The sequence below is a fragment of the Calliopsis andreniformis genome, chromosome 10, assembly GCF_051401765.1.
Source record: "Calliopsis andreniformis isolate RMS-2024a chromosome 10, iyCalAndr_principal, whole genome shotgun sequence".
In the NCBI taxonomy this organism is placed as follows: Eukaryota; Metazoa; Arthropoda; class Insecta; order Hymenoptera; family Andrenidae; genus Calliopsis; species Calliopsis andreniformis.
Window position 1 is genome coordinate 18421567 of NC_135071.1, and position 20220 is coordinate 18441786.

Consider the following 20220-nt stretch of genomic DNA (forward strand, 5'->3'; position numbering starts at 1 on the left):
GCATTATTTTCTCATAATTTGATGAAAATGGGAAGGAACAGGAGAATTATAGGCGACATGCGATGAAGCAGTCACAGTCTGTAATCAAAGTGCTTCGAGGCGTTAATTGGATGAGCGATGGTACTTATCACGGGAAATAAAGTTTGCGCGGAGCATAGCAGGGTCTTCTCCTTTCGACTTCGAGGGAAGAAATTCTGCTGTAACCGGGCATTAAATCTGTTCGGCGATTGGTCGATTGCCGCGACGCCACACCGGCACACGTGATTAGAGTAATTAAGTCGGGGGCTGGATGGAGAGTGTAAAAGTAGGGCGTTAGTGTTTCCCAGAGGGGATTAAGAAACCCTATCGAGATGGCAACCGGTACCCGTATAATTTAAATTCGCATTTATATACTGGCGCCCTCGGCTGCTCCGTTTCGAATTAAGGGTTCTCCAGCAACTTTTATACACATAATTTTATTCTACCCAGTACGGATGATTTAATTATACGTAGAGTGTTTCATTTGTGTCCACTTTACGCTCTAATTATATTACCAAGAAAGATTTATTTCGAGGGGCTTCTTTTCCAGTTTCACTATCCTCAAGAAAGAAGAAACTTCTCAGAGGGATTAAGTACCTATTTCATCAAACTATTACTTCTTTTCTCTCATCCTCCATGTAAATTCCACGTATTCTAAAAATAAAAATATTTTTGTAGGATGATGTTAAAGACTTGACATCAAGTGGATAATCAAACTGCTTACATTACTTTAATTTTTCTTTTCACTGTGTGTAAGTTTTCTTTTTCCAAACTTCGATGTCAAGCCACTTCAACAGCTGTCCTCGCCACACAAAGGCTCGCGAACTCGCGACGGTGTCGAGTTGATCGAAAGACGAATCTCGAAGGGACGAGCGTGTATCGTGTCCGCGGCATAGCGGGGCATCGCGTGTCCAGACGCACTTTGTCCTCCTAACTCCCTATACCTTATCCAGTCCTTAGCGCGGGAACGCTAATTCGTTGATTATCCTAATGACTGTCAGAGAAGCAGCGGGAAAGAAGGAAACCACGTACCGCGATCCCTTTCCTTGATTTATTCCGAGCAGCCCCCTTTGAGCTCGCCGACATCGGTTTGCATATTCGACGGTATCGAGGCCCTCTCCGTGGCTTCTCAATATGATTACGCTATTCCTGGTTTAGCGATTCCCAATTAAGCAGCCGTCGAATCAGCGTCGGGGATCAGGTGCTCGAGCTTCAGCTTGGAAATCTTCATTTCTCATTACGGCATCGGGGCATCTAATAGTTACATGCGCGAGTCTTGATCACAATAGGGCTTCTTAATCTTTCCAGACAAATCTGACGGCCTAGTTTCTTACTTCCTGTCGTCTAGGGTTTAATCCGTTCCACGTCGCCTCGCGAAATATTGCTGGAGAGTTTTGTGGCCTCGTTCTGTGCGGCGTTGACAAAAATTTGGGAGATGTGGTACAGTTTGATACATTTTTGGTGGTCGTTTTGTATTTGTTCGACATAGAAAGCTGAGAGATGAAAATTATAGCAGGGTCCAAATATTAATGGCAGTCACTACGTACCAGAGGCAGCGATATAATGACGTACGTCAAGATTGTAGGCGAAGATTAAGCAGATAGGATGAATTACCCTTATTAAATAATTAGTAGACACTACAAGTTGGCGCGCGAGAAGAAAAACACAAAAGTTAATAGTCTGGAACAGTATACACGTGATAACGAGTTTTGACCCTCCTGAAGTTACCCCTCAGGAAGGAATCTACTCGAACAGCGTCTTCAGATCTGATTCGGAGATAAACCCATCCGCGTGGTAAAAGAGCTGAACTATCTCATCGTGTTTTTTGCGCCTTGAGAAGGAGTCTTCCGTTTCGTGCTCATAAGGGCACACGTTCGCGTGTGAAATTGAGCAGGGCGATAAACAACTGTGTTGACTTGTAATAATTAAATGCTCTTTAACTGCGACCGGAAATTGCTCATCACTTGCTCCACCCATACGCATGCGCCACCCAACTACTCTGCAGGTACGATGGAAATTCAGTAAACGCTAGATCATATTTCTTACACTAGAACAATTAAACCAATAAATATTAACCTTTTGCACCCCTAACCCTTTCTAAAAAAAACTCCCCACTACTTTAATCCTTTCCACACTCAATCTCTTCTATTTTCTTTTCAATAACTCCTCAGATATTATTTTAAATCAATTTTAAAATAACCAGTGTGACTCAGCATAAGAGTGCAAAGGGTTAAAAATTCAGTTCACAGAAGTATTCAGAGTTCTCACAATTCCTGTTTCTATATTCCCCTCCCTCAGTTATTCCCAGCACACTCGTCACGATTCTTTAAGAGCTCCTCCGCTTTAAGCCTTTAAGCACCTGACCATAAAGTAACTCGTAATTGTCTCGGTGAATCTGAGCGGCTCACCCTCGCCGACAGATATGCAAATAGCTCGGGGGTTAGTTAGCTAATGGGGTTGGCCGAGAGTCGGTGTCTGTGAACGGAGTTCATTCATTAAGGGGTTGATGGCTTAATTGCCAGCTCGCAGCATCACTGCCACCCCGTGGCAGGCATCGCGACCCGTCATCCTGCCCCATCCTCTCCCAGCCTGGCCCCTGAGCAACAGGTTGCCAACAGGAGACGCGTTTGTACCAGAGCTGCTCTGCTAAGCCAGGATCCAACTCGTTTGCGCCCCAAATTGAACGGCCGAGACTGCATTAATTAATTGTCCCAGCCCGCTGGTCGCCCCGACAGGAAGCCCTCTCCCCTTCCGTCGGGGTTAATTGTCGAGCACGTCGTTAACGCGATCTTTTCTGCCCTTTCACTCGGCCGAGGAAGTACTCTGGTTTTTAATGAGCTTCGAACGCTCTGAGTCGTCTTCGTCGTCTTCTTCGCTGTTATTACAGGCTCAAATGGCGAAGCGGTGATTTCAGTGCGAGGGGATTCACTTTCGAGGATTTGCATGAATACTTCTTGTTGTCAGAGGCTTAGTGATGAGTTTTGGAAGAGTTGGTAATTTTTTGATAGACATATATGATTTTTTTTAGAATTTAAATATCGATAAATTCATAGTTCTATGTTTCATGGACGGGTGAGGACAATTTTGACGATAAACTGAGAAGAAAATATGAGTATGGGTTCTTAGTGGTAATATATTCTCTTGACTATTTTCTAGTTGATATATTTCATAATGTTGCAGAGCTTGACCCTGAAATAGCCACAAGAACAGAGCTTTCTCTTTCCAACAAATCTGTTATTTCATGGAATGGCTTTTCTCTACTCGCTTAACAGGTCAAAGCCTTCTCTCTGGCATGAACTTTACCCGAGTTGGTATAGATTTGACCGAGGAAAACACGCGGAGAGGACGCTCCTCTTTTATTACTCGCTCGGCGAGAAGGATGGGTTTAAAGCAGTCTCGATCAGGCAGTATAGCGAAAAATTGCGACGAAAAGTACGTGCCTGGCCGACGAACGAGTCGAAAGTAACAGATTGTACAAGGCCCAGAAAAGCATTCTTTCTATTTTCCCCCGTTCGCGTTCCAGTCGCCAGTAGCGGTCGCGCTTTCTACCAGGAATTAAACCGGCGACCTTAAATTAAACCGTTCATACGAACGGTACATAAAGGCTGACACCCGCGATAATTCACGTCGGCCCCTGTTGACAGCGCAGCCGTGTCGCATACAAATGGCGAAAATTCGTATGGTCGTTACCTTCGACTGAAACAAAGCGAAAAAGCGCGTAACTGAGAGACAAGCTAAAGGGGAAACATGTGTCTTCTTTGGTTACTTCATTTCATTTCAATTTTATTAACTACGAGCTATCTGAATTGCAAAAATGAATGGATTTGTTTCAAGAGCTATGAGAATTTGTGATGATAATAATAATGAAATTGGGGAGATAAAGTGGAAATATTAAGATAGGAGAATGTTTGCTGTTTTTAATATTCTATTAAGAATGGATAATAAAAGTGTGTGTACTGTTGTTTCCCAACAATTTCACAGCTCATTCCAAAAATCAGGTATTCCTCCTGTCTGCACGACTGCAATCGAACGCCAAGAAGAAATGATAATACAAGCTTAGCATTCGTCTCGAAGAATGGCTAACGTGTCAGGTGCAAGTCTGTTCACCTTCGAGGTGTGTCTCGTGTCTTGGCGAAGTCGTGAGAAAAATTGGTCTAACAATAAGCTCAGGAGCGACCGTCGATACTGGCAACAGTTTCCGCTGTCGTAAAATGTTGCACGGGTAATACTGAGTGTCAGTGCGTGAACAACTTGTAGCTGTAATTTCCTTAATTACGGAGAGTGCTGTGTACTCTTTGAAGCGACTGATTACGAGCTTTTGAAACGAGGATACAAGTTAATTATGATAGTACTTAAAATATTGATAATACGAAATGAGAATATTTGAAGTTTTGAATATTTGAAAGTGTCAGTATTTGAATACGTGATAGTTTGAAAATTTGAAAATTCAAAAATTTTAAATTTGAATATTTGACAGTTTGAAAATTTGAAAATTCGAAGTTTCAAAAATTTGAATATCTGACAGTTTAAAAATTTGAAAATTCAAAATTTTAAATGTTTCAATATTTGACAGTCTGAAAGTGAAGAAAAATCAGAGTCTCCTGGGATTCAAATTCACTATCCCATGTATCTACTTTTCCATAGTACTGTAAATCCTATGGACTCGTTTTTTCACGAAAAATTATACAAGAAAAAAAGGGGAGCATGGCTTCCCGCCATCGAAAATACCGTAGCCACATAAACGGGATATGTGCCGTGGATGAAAATGGCCGAGCTCATACTGGAATCCAGAAACTCCCATCCGCGTGATTGTCTATCTCGGCTACTGTACGAGGCACCGTGAACGGCGTCGAGGGCGGGGATGATTTAGTAATGAAGATATTAACGGACCGAAAGCGTGCCACAGAATACTGAGATTCAACTATCTAACGGCTAACATAACTCACGTTTATGACTCCACGGCGGCCGCTTCTTCCACCAGCCTTTGTCGGACCCTTTTTTCTTTTCGCGCACCCGTTACACGTTTGGCAATTAATGCCGAAATCGCTGGGGAAACATTCGCCGAGGACTGCTCTGCGGTTTCGTGACGACACTCTGCGTCACTCCTTTAATATTCCCTGCGATCGTGTTGATTCATTTCACGATGACAAGGTCGTTGGAAGTGGGCACTTACGACGAGTCCGATGTGCCTTCTAATTGCTCGCTAATATTTTATGAAACCAGTCTACGAGTCGAGGGAAAAGTATTTTGATGGAGATGTGGCGTCTGATTGCTCTGAATTATAGAGAAAGGTTAAATCCTCTTTTAGTAGCGAACCTATTTTCGTGTAAGCTTTGTTTGCTGATTACAACCCTGATTATGAATATCAGATATTCGAATATTCAAATTTCTAAATTTACAAACTTTAAAAAGGAATCTTGAGTTTCTCGATTCATTGGTTTCCTTGTTAGGCGTTTCAAGGCTCACTGAAATGCTGAATTAGAAGATTTTTGGGGAGCATCCTAGTGAGCGTAGATCTTAATACAGAGGGCTGCTCTCCCTCGCGTTCACGGAGAGGTGGTTCAGAGTTTTGCGGAGGGTCGAAATAGGGGAAGACGAGAGGGAAAGAGTGTAGCATACAATAAGTTTCGCTGGGATACATTAACAGAGTTATGCTCCCGGAGGCACTGCTGGCTACGCGGTATATCTTGGTTATTTTTTACTATCGCCCCTGGCACCGTACATAGCCACGTGGAAGGGGTGCTTTCCTACACCCTTCGAACGATCCCTTTGCACGGCCTAAAAAGGGCACTCAGCTATCTGGAAATTTCGAGATTCTCGAAAATGTTCCTATGGAGTCCCACGTTGGATTATTTAACGAAACGTATCTATTTCTAAACTTCATCTTTTAGATATTTTTCAAAAGCCATCAGTCATTCAAAGAGTAAATATTCGATGGGGAAGCACTAGGTATTTTTTGTCTAGAAAAAAATATTTTTGCTCATTATCAATGAGATAACTAGATACTCATTATTCTAAATTTCATTACTTGAATTTCGAGAGTGCTATTTTTTATACATGGAGTCTCATCAGCATCAACGACCAGGTTCCATATGTCGGTTTCGAATCGTATTTTCCACGCATCCCAGTTTCCCGCGCGGATGATACGAACTTATCCGAGGGGTGAGGGATATTTTTATATTTATGGCATCGCGAAGGGGAGGGAGGGTGGCACTAATGCGCACCCCCCGTTTTTTTTTGTAATAACCATGAGCGATGGGCACCCAAAGCGAGAAGAGTCGAATTGTGGGGTGGCTGAGACTATCTCGTGGAATAAAAAAACTTAGTTCGAGGGGTTGCCCAGCAGAACAGGGGCTGTTAACGTTTTTTAGACTCTACTGTCTTTATGCAACGTGAGGAATTCATCACTTCGTTAGAATTTTCTTTACATTTTATCGACACATTGATCTCTGAAATTCAGTTTCTGCAAATTTAAGTAGAAGCTCTTTTATAAGTATCTATTAAGTTCCATTAAAAAATTAAGATTTCATGGTCTTGGTAGATACGCGTGGGTACGTCGAATGTTTTTAGAAATTCATCAGAAGTAGAAACGAACAACCTTTTCTTTCTTCAATGTCATGCACGAATAAACTTAAGCCTGTTACGTGTAATGACGAGGTACAGCTAAGGGTTGCTGTCGTATTAGGAGGGGTAGGTCGATGATAGGTCGCGTACCCCTAGAGGAGTAGGAAAGCTTCTACGTTACTGCCGTTAAAAGTACGGATAAACATTGTACTTTTCAGAGCGACTGTATTACGTATCGCCTTCAATAATTTACTTCTTTCTAAAGTAGCATTGCCATGGGAAACTCTCCTGCACGTATTACTTGTAACAAAGAAATTTAATATTAAAATTGCTACTTCATATAAAATATGAACACTAGCTATTGAATAATATCCCCTCTGGCTTATCTTTACATTTTCATTTTTTAACATTACGTACTTAATTCTTTTTACTATGAAATTTTAGATACAGTCTGTACTATATAGCTAATAATGTCTCATTACTTATTGCTAGTGTTAAACAAAGGGATGGAGATAGTGGTCAGTTTAGAACGAGTAAATATTTTACAGTGATGTAGTAAAATACTTAATTTTAAAATAAATACAGCTGTTAATTGCTGTTGCAACTTGTCACCATGGTAATCACTCGTTAGAAATTCCATATCTTTATTTTCAAAAAGTTTCTCGTGTTTCCTCGAAGCCACATCATTCCTATTAATCTTCCGCTTTATCTTATTAACCTTACGGAAAGGAAAGTAAATTATTTCACCGACGGTTCCCCACAGATACTTTTTATTATCGAAAGCAAAACGCGAAGGGGGATGCGTATGTATTCACCACCCAGTGATTCGAACAATGTATTCCGATTATATACGTTCTCTGTACTTTCCTGAACCGCGGGCCACGAGTTCTTACGGTGGGAGGCGTCGAGGAAAAAATAGCTTCGTGTCACGAACGATCATTATGGAGTTTTTTTTTCCGAAGGGGGCGACGCGTGGCAGGGTCATGGATGACCCCTGACCTTGGTCAAGCCACGGAAACGGTCGTTCGCCTTGGCGATCGTATACCATACAGGTGCTAGCTATTACGACATAAAATAATCATACATGTTCTTTTTTTATTATTCTACAACAATAATTTGTCGCCAGGAAACTTTGATCTGTTATTGAGAACTATCGAAATTGCAGAGAAGAGTAGAAGCTATATAAAACAGCAAACTGAAGCGTTCCCAGAGACTCTAGACTTCAATTTCTCACTTCTTTCAAAATGATTTCCTCCACTACTCCAGAGAACAAGACGTATCCGCCACGACAAAATCATTAAAAGTCCCCAGAACCCCTCGACATTAGCACTTATCGATTAAACCATTGAAATGCTCTCGAGAGTACCATTGTCATTAGCCACAATCTCCGCGGATCTCTACGAGCCTATTTAATTACGCCCCTCCATCGAAACGAGCCACTACTCGCGGCAAGATATAATTTCCATCCAAAGCAGGGATTGATATAGGTGTACGCGTCCCGATATCGCGTGATGCATCGCGTGGAGCACGAGACGGGCAGCAATTTCATCGAGAATGACGCGTCGTCCCGCGGAGACGACGCCGGAAGGCTATTTTTCCTGAGCAATTACTCTCGTGTCCGTTTAAAAGGTTTTAAGCCGACGAGCGGCGCTCGTGTCTCGCCGCGACATTTCGATACGCGCCTGGAATCGGCTGGACGCGGTCCCAGCAGTCACGAGACAGCTCGAGGAACGTCGCGAGGAGGCAGGAAAAGGGGGAGGCAGGGGTAGGATGGAAGCGTTTCGATCAGAAGGTCGTTTTCACGCTCGACGCCATCTCTTCTCGAACGTGACAAGCTGTTTAGTCGATACCGCTGTGATTGCGCCCCGAAGCCAGGACACGTGATTTTCTGGAAAGAATAATTTTCACCCTAACACCCTATTTCAACCCTCTGTCGTCTTCGACCCTTTTCCTTGCGCCCGTGTACGACAACGGTCGATGGTGTTCGTCAGGTCAAAGTTCAACGCGAGGTTTCGCCAGGTCTTCTGCTTTTTTTGTCACTTTCGAGTGTAATTGAAAATAGAGGGGCTTTTCGAGGAAGCGTTTCTACATTAGCATGGAAACGATGAAAGGAAAGGAATGATATGAACGATTATTCTACAGCGACGAGAAGATAAACTATCTGATCGATATCTAGAAGTGAACACCTCAGTGTGCATGTGCAGGCAGTAACAATGCAGCACAGCTCGGCTGCTCAATGATTCATGACCCTACTTATGAATCAAATCGATTTCCCTCGAAAATAGCAGGCTGACGCTTACACACGCTGTTTTAATGTAGCTAGTTTTAAGTATCATCAGCGAAAACAGTTATTGTGGTATGAAGTTTTCTTTAGAACTGCAATTGAAGACTTTCAGAAATTATCAAACTAAAAAATTAAGAACCTAAGTACAATTACATTACACCTTATATTTTTCTAAAAAAGTAGATCACTAAGAATTCAGAAAATTCACCAAAATGGAAAAGTTTCCAAACCTTATATTTTAAGGCTTTATTGAGAAAAATTGTTCTCTTTTTTAAGACTGTTTCTCTTCTCCATGATTACATCCGCAGGGTGCTAAGGGAAAGGGCCACTGCCCAGATACTTGCTCGCGTTATAATTTGCCGCGTGAACGGTTAATTGTTCGGTTAATACGGCCACCGTGACGATTCAACTCTCTTTGTTAACGCAGTCTTTGTATCGAGCGGTTTTTTGCCAATCGCGAGCAAAGGTTTTGGAAAAGGCTAAACGCGGTGAATACCAGCGTGACTTTAATAAGCATTCACGGTATTCTCGGGCCTCAATGCCCCCATTGTTTGGCACAATGCGGAAGATTACGAATCTACATGACAATGGGCAGCCTCGACGGTTTTTGGGTCGTGTTAAGGATCGAGGTGACGACAGATAGCGTGTTGCATTCACGTCTCTGCGTTCAATGTTTTCTTGTCTTTGTCTCGCGACGCTACTGTTCGGGGCGCATCAATTGGAGCAGGTTATTAAGATGATCGGAAAATCTGAGATCATTTGGGAAGGAAGGTTGCTTCTGTGGCGTTTAGAAATTGCACTTCAGATAAGGTCTTTTCTGGACCAGATATTTAATCATAATTTTGGGGATATTGAGTCACTCGAGTTATTCAGAGTAAACTAGTTGAGATTATTATACAGGCTGTTCCAGAATTGGTGGTACAAGTGATAATCTAGGCGACTCATGAAGCATGATATCAATACAATTTATTCTACACTTTTCACTTACATTTTTATATGTAGAATCGAACCTTTTTCGCTTGTAACACCAGTTCTGAGACACCCTCTATATAATTCAGATTTTTGCTAAGATCAAACTGGACATAGTTGATCAGGCTACATGAACCGATTTCAGGAATCTGTTCCTTGCTATACACTCATCAGTCTCTAACTACTTCAATCCTTTTCCTCATCTCTGAAGTTCATCAGCACAAATTAGAGAACAGCTTGTATATGTAAGGCCATGATTCGCATCGGTCGCACGCGACAGGTTAATCACTTGAACCCCAACTAAATGACGACATTAACGAACCCACAAAGAGAGACATTCTACTTGCTCGCCTCGAGTATTTCCTTTCTAAACGAGGTCTGTGTACGAGCACGCCCTTGCCACGGGGCGCGGAAGATCCGCGATACGCTCATTTGCATGGAGGGTGAGGCACGCTCGAGTGGAATTTATGGGGGTCGCGCGACGTAATCCAAAACATGGTTACCATGCAGGTTTCGAATTTCGTCTATAAAAAATATAGGAAAAAAAGAAGTAGAAAGGCAAGGGAGGCCTGGGAGGGGAACTAATTTGTGGTTAGACTAATTCTGCAGGAGAGAAAAAACTTCAGGGGGTGAAAAACGCGGCATGTGGGGCTGCGTGAAAAAATCAATATGCTTCTGGCACTTATTAGTGGACTTTTCTATTGACTAGAACATCGAAGCAAAAAACTTTCAGCTTAATTCTCTACAACTCTCTTAACATGTTTTTAAGACAGTTTAAAAGTTTACTTGCAAACACTAATACCAACAAGCAAATAACGATATCCATTTACCACTCACTATCACTGGCTTCGATTTATCCCTTGCCTTACGATTCTCTCAAGTCACTTGGTTCTAATCACTGATTCAGGAATTATTGAACAATTAGAACGATTCCGTATGTCCTTTCTATTCGTGAAGTTTAAACTCAAAATTTGCAATAAGAAATGTGTGCTGGGATAAGTTCAGATCTAACAGTGATGTCAATCCTGCTTGTGTACTTAGACTTTAAGTCACAGTGCTCCCAGAACTAGTCAAATTACTTATCTTCTACTCAAGCTAAAACGAATAAAAGAAAATGGTAATCATAATATTATGACTCTGTGATTTCATTCTCAAAGTCAAATAACTCTGACTTTCAAGAGGCTTAACTAGTCAACTTCATAAGGCAAAAGGTCAATCGATTCAAAACACGTTAACCCTTTGAGTGCAGCGGAACTACTTTGCACGCGACAGGTGCGGAAATCCTGCAACCCTATCTACAAACCACCTTCGCCGACGCCCATGGGCGTCCAACGCAAGGCGTCCACTGGTCACCTAAACACCTAGACTTCAACAGCAGTCAAAGGGTTAAAGGGTACAACGCAAAGCAATATCACAGTGTAGCGTAACACCAACGTGTCTCAGCGTGGTTCTACCGAGCTCCTCATAGACAACTTAATAATATTTATCAATGTTACTGACCTGTTGGTGGCCAGGACGCGACTGAGGCTGGGAGAAAACCTGGCCTGCATGGTCTACTTGCACCGCTGAAACTATCACAAGCATTTGGTGTTTTATTCGGTCGTGGTGGAGTTTCTAGAATTTTTTTTTTTTTTTTTCGCTTACACACGGACAAATTTCGAATAATGGACAGGGGAGAGGACAAACGTCTACGAGATCAAGGGACACGGTTCAATTGACGCGTTCGGGGGTCGCGAGAATTTCTGGACCGATTCGAAACCACAGAGCAGGCCAGACTCTCTCTTGCCTCGAAACCGAAGCCTCCGCTGTCAATACCTTCCACGATTTACTGAAGTTTCACTCTGCTCGCCTCGAGAACGGTCCCAGCGCGGCTCGTTGCGCTTTAACCGTCGTCGCAACGATATACGTCGACAGTTCTAGTAGTAGAGGTCAATGATATTGTTCGTGGTTTTTACAGGGCGTGTGGTCGATCATTGTTTCGTTGGGGGAGATTAATTTGTCGTGGGTGCAAGTTTTCGTTAGGTGTAATGAGTTTGTAAAGTGTAAGAACATTCTTGCCTTCTCAGGAGAGTGTAGGGAAATGGGAGAATAGCTTTAAAAGTCTGCTAAACTGGTGAGCAATTTGTGATGAGAGGTAGTGTATCATGTTAGTGTGAGGATTTAGTTCACTCAGGAAAACATCTTTGCAAATTGTGTGTTGTAATTTATATCATCTTAGATATTAAAAATATCTAACTTGAACAATATTATTGTATTTAACTTTCACTGAAAATTCAGACTTCATTGAAAAAAGATTCACTTATGCAATCTACTATCATTAATAATTGTACTACTTTTCGCTTCCACCTTCGTCTTAAAGGAATGTCATCCATAGAAAAATTTCCTGATGCGAATAATCATGCTCTCTCATTACTTTGGATTACTGACGCTAAGAAACGTTGTAGCTCGGTAATTAATGAAGAACTAAAGAACGTCTCAATACGATCCTCCTCTTTCGTGTTGCTCACTTTTAGACGCATGCGTAATGGGCTTCATAAAGTGGTGTACAAAGGCGTTATTTTCTCTGTTCCAAACTTCGCGAGCCCTCTCTGATGGAAGTGGTTTCGCCTTGAATGGCAATGCTGTACTTAACTATTGAAAGTGATCGTAACCCGTAATTAACACGCAGCGTGAAATAACTCCTCAATGAAGGACGTTAATAGGGCATTCTGTGAGCAATATCTCCATACCATTTCCTCCCTATTATTACGTCGGACTATAAATAAAATACTGATGACCCGACCTTCCTGAGACTATCAGAAAAGATGGAAAGTAAGGATATTTAGTACTTATGTAGCGTTTTCAAGCGATATGAAGGCAGAGTAATTCATAATTAAAGTCTGAAGAGCTTTTTAAGTGGTCATTATTATTAAGTTAGTATATATTTCGTAATTTTGGGTCCCTGAACTGCTGCAAATTTGCAAAAAAGGAAAAAGATAGTAGTGTACTGAAGCTGATGTTAAAGGGCAAAGCCTTCACTAAAAAGCAATGAAAAATAAAGTACACTTGCATAGACCTTACTCGATCACCTATCTGTTAACAACTCGCGAGCCTATACCGAGTAGACCCTGGCCCAAGGTCCAAGCTCGAACCGAGGGCGCGCCTGGACCTTCCATCATCGTTTCCGTAAATCATGCGGTGCATCCTTTTATTCTTCGAAGCGTGCAGAAAAAGGGTCGAAAGAAAGCGTGGGCAAAAGAAGGACAACGGGTCACCGCGATGGGGAGTCAGACTCGGGAGGGGGGCGCAGAAAGGCGATCGGGGTCTTGGGGGAGATCACGAAGCGGCGGGGTGATCTCGCGATGGAATTTAGTTAAACAGTCGTCGTCGGGGAGGACGAGGACGTCGGTCGGGGTCTGGTGCTTAATAAAAATCGAAGTCGTTCGTTGCTGCCCCCAACCCCTCTCACACGTCCTGCGGTCGAGCCACGAAGACAGTGGCCCCCACCTCCCTTGTCCCTGTGTGCGCCTCCCTTACACGGATTGTCCACGGCGGTACACGTGTGTCACCTCGTCGACACAACCGTGTGCCCGCGCGTTCATAGCTCGGGGGACGCTCGCGGCTGGCGTAGAGGCGTGCGCGCGCGAGAGCAGCCGAGCGAGAGCGCCCCTTGGCCAGGAGTACGGTAGCGATACGTTTCTCCGACAAATAAATAAAACGAAACCGTAAGCGAGGGAATAAAATGTGATTTACAACGGTGGAAAGACAATGGCCGAGGCTCCGCACGATAATGTATGCGGATGGCGCGGACTGGTACCCGGGGATACTGACTTCTGATTGGTCGTGCCCCGACGACAGCGCTACAACGGAAAGCGATAAATAACTGCGAGCAGATAAAACCTTTCTTTCTGCCTTGGGCTTAGCCTGGCCACTCTCGCATCGGGCTTAGCACTCGAGGCTTCTTCTCCCTCTCCCTCAATCTTCCTCTTTTTCTCTCTCCCCCCCATCCCCCTTTCTCGCTTTCCTCCCTCATCTCCGTCCCTTATCCCCCGTCCTCTTTTCTCCGTTTGTAGACCGTTCGTTGGCTCTCGTCGCGGCCAAGCTTCCATCGAACGATTTCCAATCCTAAGGGCCGATTCGCACGAACCACCGACAGCCACTGCGTGATACGTGACGAGCGTCCCCCTGGCTTCTCCCGCCCCCACCGAAGTGGTATCGCATTTTTGCGAGCTTTCCGGCGCTCCCTCCCCCTTCCAACCCCTTCGGGCCTCGCTGGGGGGATCCATTTTTGCCCTGTCACGTCGATCGGGCTTTCCCTACTCCCGCGATTTCTCGGGACAGAGATATCAACAGGAGTGGCCGGTGACTTTAACGAAAGATCGAAAAGGCCTTGTCTCGCGACTCGGCGCCGCTGCGATTCTCCCTTATCCTTTCGTGCGTTTGGCCAAGCGTAATCTCTGGGTGGGAGTTGGATGTGGTCGGCTAGGTGAGTTTGGGTGATAATGACGCCTACGAGGTAGGGTGCTCGATGGGCTTTAACCCTTGAATATTGCCACGGAGTCTGAGAGAATCTTTGTTAATGCTTTTATTTAAGTATTGAAGATTTTGTAATGAAAATTGGGAATATATGGCATACCTCCTCTCCACTTTCCAGTTAATATATCATATTAATTTTGAAAATATTTAACAATAGTAGGCTTCAATCAAGGTCTTTGTAAGTGTCTTGAGATTGGGTGTGGTTGAGAGTTAAGGTGCGTTGTTTTGGAATTTGGAGAATATTGAGTCACAGTGGAGTTGAAATTAAGATTTGAGTTAGAGTTAAGAGTATGCCAGTTGCTGAGTTTCATCATTCTGAAAGGAATATAAGCAGAGATGATTAGCTAGATATAGATGAGGATACCTAAAGCAGTCTGATCTGCCTGTGAGAATTTGTAATATTCCATGAAATATGAAGAACATCGATTGTAATAGAGGGGAATACAGGTCGCAATCGAAGATGTAAATTTTTCCAGCGGTTTTTCCTCCCTTCGTCCTTAGGGTGCCGAGACAATGGAAGGGAGACGGAACCAAGACGATCGATCGTTTACGGGACTGCGATGGTGACTGAAATTCAAGGGGAATTAACGAAGGAGGGGAGCCTTTACAGAAATATGATATTTTCCCCCGTAGCAGCTTGTTAAAAAATATCCAATAGCGAGGGCTCGATGCCCTCCGGAGCGACAGTCCCTTGGAAGCTTCTAATTTCCCAGAGTTGCCAAATCTCTGTTAGACTCTTACTCAACGGTCTTTGAAACTCACTAAAAACATATTTCTAAAATAAATTTAAAAAAATTTCGTCAGTAGTTAAATATACAAATTCTCAAATTTTCGTCTAGTTTCAACTTTCAATCTTCATACCACCCCCAGCAAAAGGGGTCAGCTAAACCAGGGAACATTAAAAGACTACCCTTAATCGTACCCCAGTGATCGATCCTCGATATTAATTCAGCAAATGACCTTTCCCCTATCCATAGACCAGGCCGATGGCCAATTCCGCGAGTCCTCGTTTGGCACCGTGTCGCGATCCGTTGCCAAAATCTTCCCATCGATACGGCCGATGGTAGCATTTAATTAAAAGTCGCGAGTTATCGAAGTTGATTCGGGGGTTCGATGAAAAATCGGGCCTGAGTGAATGGCGAATGGGGGGATACCAGGGATTCGAAATATTTTACACAAACGAGCCGAGGTGGACAGGGGCGGGCGGCACAGAGATGCAATTATTTAAAACAGCAATCACGGAAATGAAAGAGCGGATTGAATAGAGTCGCCCACCCCTCTCGAGGACTCGCGGAATATTCGAGTTGGCTTTCCCAGCTGGAAAAACTCTCTAAAAGCTTTCCTTCCGGGCCGATGAGCGGTAATGCGAACCAAAAATCAAACGACCACCGCGAATGCCTACGCTTTTTTCCCCCCCTCTCTTATTTTTCGCCCCGCGTACGCGAACACCACCACCGCCTTGGCCATTCCCACCCCCTCGACCTCTGTTTTTAATCCATGTATTTTGTTTGGCCGCAACGCTAACCCCCCTCTTCGTGTTTGCACGAACGTAGGCCCCACCCTCTGTTTAATTTATTTATATTCGACGGCGCGGGAAAATTGTTTGCCCTTTTTCCTCGGTCCTCGTTACGGCTGCGCGCTATTAGCGAGCCACCTTTCGCCCGAAGCATTGTGCGTGACTAACGCGCCGGAAAACGTAACGCGCGGAAGGGATTTTTATTTGTTCGTTAGCGCACCGAATGGTCTATTTGATTTCTGACGGGTTCTTGGCTTTTGTTCGCAGGGCCTTTGCGTCATTCGGATGCTACCTTAGCGTGGCTTGGTGGAGAACTGTTTTTTTAATGGGGGTGTGTTTGTGGAAAAAGGAAAAATTGATAAGGGTTATTCTTGTTAAATGTCCTATAGTTTTCAATTATTTCCGATGAATATCTAAAATAGAAAATAGTAAATTTAAAAATTGTTACTTCTCATGCGTGAATGCTAGTTTCCTTATTTTATTTAAAATTGTCTAGGCTTGATACACAATTCCAAATCGCCTCGAATGGCAACGTCCAACACACTCGACGCGGAATTACATTGTGTTCATTGTCGAAAAATGATCGATGGACGGCGAACGATTATACAGATTACGCCGTGGATCCCTGTATTTGTTCATATGCGATAGACACCCCTGGCTGGCATTTTTCCCTCTTTAAATCCGCCCTCGGTGACTTCTACCGCCTTTCACGGGACCCTCTTGAAAACTGGCTACTCGGCTTTTGTGTTTGCCACACCGGCGAGAAAGCCACTTTCCCCATGTATTTGTTATTGACCCCGATGATTGATCATTTTCATTTGATAATAGAGCTCGATAGCATCGACGGGGAGTAAGCGGAGAGGGTCTGATAAAAAGGCAGCGATATCACGGCTGACCTTTAAGGAATTAACACGGAAAATGTTTCTACGCGTTTCATCGAGTTTATACATTATCAATTATAGGTACTACTATCTTGTCATCTAAATAGTGGTGTCAGAAATTCCATCAGACCAAGCCTCGTGATTCTATTTTTAAATACCCATCAAATGACGAAGCTAGGAAACTGCTTTTAATCAAGTTTTAGAAATAACCAGTATTCAAATATTTTAACAATATCCACTAAAGACTCTTGCTACATTAATAGCATTAATGCTACATACGCATAGTATACACTAATAATTCTTCTACCTTTTAATATTTAGTTCCCCTAAAAAGATCTATTTCCCAGTTGCACCCTGAATATTTAATAGTCCAAATTTTTCAAGGCAGAAAAATCAGTTCGCCCCTCGTGGCTAACAAACCGCGCAAGAAAAGCGTCGGGTAGGGTTTACAATAGAGGCATCGTCTTCCGGAGGAACGTCAGAGGGTATCGAGACTTTAATATTCTTCGACAGACATACCGCCACCCCGAGGGATTTCGTTCGTGCAGCCCCACCTCTGCCGCGGTTCGCTTCGAATTTTAATAACTCTGAGAATGCTCAGAATCCAATAATGTCCCAGAGAGTCTCGCCTCCCGCGAGTACGCGCTTTTTTCCACGTACGATCCGCTCGATTCGCTCGCTTATGCAGCGTTACGTTACGGCACGACCCCTCCGCCCCTCCCATTATAACCCCTGAACCTCTGTCTCCCGCAGAACGGACCTCTCCACATCTTCTTTCAACCCCCGACCTCTTACGACCAATCCCCCTCGACAGGGGCTCCTGAAAATCTCATATTCTGGAATGACGACGCGACTTCAACCCCTCGTCCCACTCCTCGGGACTTTGGAGAAATATTCTTTTCCTGGTACCGAAATACTCGAGATAGTGACGGTGCTCGCCAGTCGATTATGAATAAATTTATTGTGCGTTTGATTTAGTTACTGGGACACGGGGAGATTTTGGAGGAATTATGGCTTTGGGTGGAGAGGAGAGGTTTTAGGAGGTAGGTTTTCGTTGTGAACTCGTTTCAAGAGCTAAGCTTTCTATTTTACGAAACTTCAGTTTTTCAAGTAGTCTAATATTCGAAATTTTAACTTTCTACATTTACTTGTTTTCAAATATTTGAATATTCGAATATTCAAATTTTCAAATTTTCAAATTTTTAGATTTTTAAATATTTGAATATTCGAATATTCTAATATTCAAGTTTTCAGGTACTTTCATAATCAAGCATTAAAACCCCGAAATTTCTCTAAATTAAAAAATTTCAATCTTCAACCTACTTGCCTTAATTTTCATATCCGATTTCCCAGACTACCACCCCTTGAGAAACCTGAACGACACCCACTATCTTTCATCAATATCACTTGAAAATTAGCCCCACGTTCCAAGCCTCCTAATTCCTCCACCCTCTATCTCATCTATTCCTTGATTTCTATTTCACCCCCATCCTCCATCGTCGCGAGAGAATCAGTCGCGTAGTAGCTAAGGTAGACGAGAACCATCCAGGATTTTCGGGCACCTGCACCCCCGTGGAATAGATTTCCAGGGGTGGTTATGGGAGTGGGGATTGCGACGCCGAGTCGCTCGCGATAGAGTCGCCTCTGAACGAGAATGGAGAATCGAGGATCGGGGAAGAAAAAGAGGTCTGCCAGGTCAAGGTGGTTGATGGCAGTTACGGGGGTTGGTCGAGGGTGGGGGTTGAGGTTCGAGGAATAAGGTAAGGATAATCGAAGCAATCGAACGGCGCTGGTAGCTGGCGACGAGGGCGTTGGGCCGCGAAATGAATTCCACGCCTGGCCGTGAGGGGGTGGAAAAAAAGGAAGCGCCCTCGCGCTATCGCACACGTATGCACGTACACATCTCTCGCGGAGAAACGACGCTCGGGGGCTGCCCGGAGAATGATAACGTCGCGCTGGAACGAAGATTTGTGAATACATTAGAGAAAATGCGCTGGGGTGGAACTGGGAGGGAAGATGGACTCTGAGGGATGGCGGGATCGGTTCCTGAGGGAACGAGCCTCGGAATCTCTTTCTGGCTCGAGTATTTATCTTACGATCGCGCGGGGGTTGCCGCTGTGACTGTGGCGAGTCAACGAACTTCTCGTCCCTCTCGGAGGGGTGGATTCTCGCACCCTCCGCTCTGAATTTAAGGTCCTATCGTGTCTATACATCCTTGGCAAGGGCTGGGACTGGTACAGTGGAGTATCGATTATCTTGAACTAATCGGCCGACACGATGCTAGGATAATCGAATTCTTCTGGCTGGCCGAACGACGTCGATGCTTTATCGAAAATACAGAAGCTTCCTCTATTCATTTCATTCTTGAAGTTTCACAAAGCACTTCTAATTCTCTGTACCGCGAGTTTTTTAAATTTTCAACTCTATCAAAGGGCTAAATGTAAAATACAGTCCCAGCAGGTCACTGACAACTGTGACTGGAGAAGCTCGTTTGCACCCCAGGGTTTCGTCTTCACCTAATTTCCAATCTAAATCAGGTCCGATTTGAATCACCACCCCCTGTTTCGAGCAGTCCTCGGCCCGTTCAAAGGGCAACGTGTTTCGCGACAGTGATAAAAAGAGTCGTCGGTATTACGAAGGTGGAGACATCGTTTCCGTCCTCGGCCCCCGTCGTCCCCCCTCCCTGTCGTTTCTTTTCACCTCTGCCAGGTATCTCGCTCGCTTACTCTCCTGGCGAGAGACTGATGGCGGTTTATATTACGCGGATTCATATTACCACCAATTAAACTCCTATACCACCTCGAGCCTGTGGTGCTCATACGTTATACCAGGGGATATGGGACGTTGGTACCTGGTGCACGGTTCCCCTGTGCGCTTGCCTTTAGCATTCGCTAACGGGTGTCCACGAAGGGCGAAGTGTGACATAAATAATTTTATCAGAGCCCTTCATTTCTCACGATATTTCCATTTCATAATAAGTGTCTCATTGGTGATTCTAATATCTCTATTTATTATTATCTTTTCTTTTTTTTGAGAGGGAGGGAGGAAAATTTAGAAGTGTATTACAGCTAAACATAGTTAAACGATTATCCACTCTGCTAACAAGTTAGACAAGAAATATGTCAGTATCTCCTTCCAGAGCTCACCTGTAATTCTGAAAGGGTCAATTATGCTGGTAGAGTTTCTGGCCAAGAAACAGTCCAATTAACGAGTTAATATTTCATCGATTACAGCGAGTTACGATACCCTTCGTGTATCCTAGTTCGTTACCGCAGTCAGAAGAACGTCTGCCCGTTCGCAAATTATTCGACGACCTTTGCGTGCAACCGATCCCTCTTGCGAAAAGTCCCTCGGCGAGATGACTCGCAATTATAGGTAAAAGTCATGCACGCTAAATGGACAGAGCGAGGTGTTCGGGGAACAAAGACCTGGAGGATTGATAATGATCTCGGTTTGTTTTCTGTATTGTTAGC

General features: G+C 43.8%; 2 protein-coding genes across 5 annotated transcripts in view; one reads left to right on the forward strand and one right to left on the reverse strand.

Annotated features, from left to right (window-relative positions):
- LOC143185004 (uncharacterized) overlaps positions 1 to 20220 on the forward strand; it is a 241252-nt gene that overhangs the window by 68510 nt on the left and 152522 nt on the right. The window lies entirely within an intron of this gene.
- Zfh2 (Zn finger homeodomain 2) overlaps positions 1 to 20220 on the reverse strand; it is an 89012-nt gene that overhangs the window by 10796 nt on the left and 57996 nt on the right. Inside the window, exon 5 of one of the 3 annotated variants that reach the window (XM_076387673.1) lies at positions 11174 to 11406. The exons of the other annotated variants lie outside the window; for them this stretch is intronic. Coding sequence (XP_076243788.1) covers positions 11309 to 11406 — 98 coding nt within the window. The 3' untranslated portion in view covers positions 11174 to 11308. Of the gene's footprint in view, positions 1 to 11173; positions 11407 to 20220 lie in introns of those variants that run through there. 3 annotated transcript variants of the gene reach the window in all.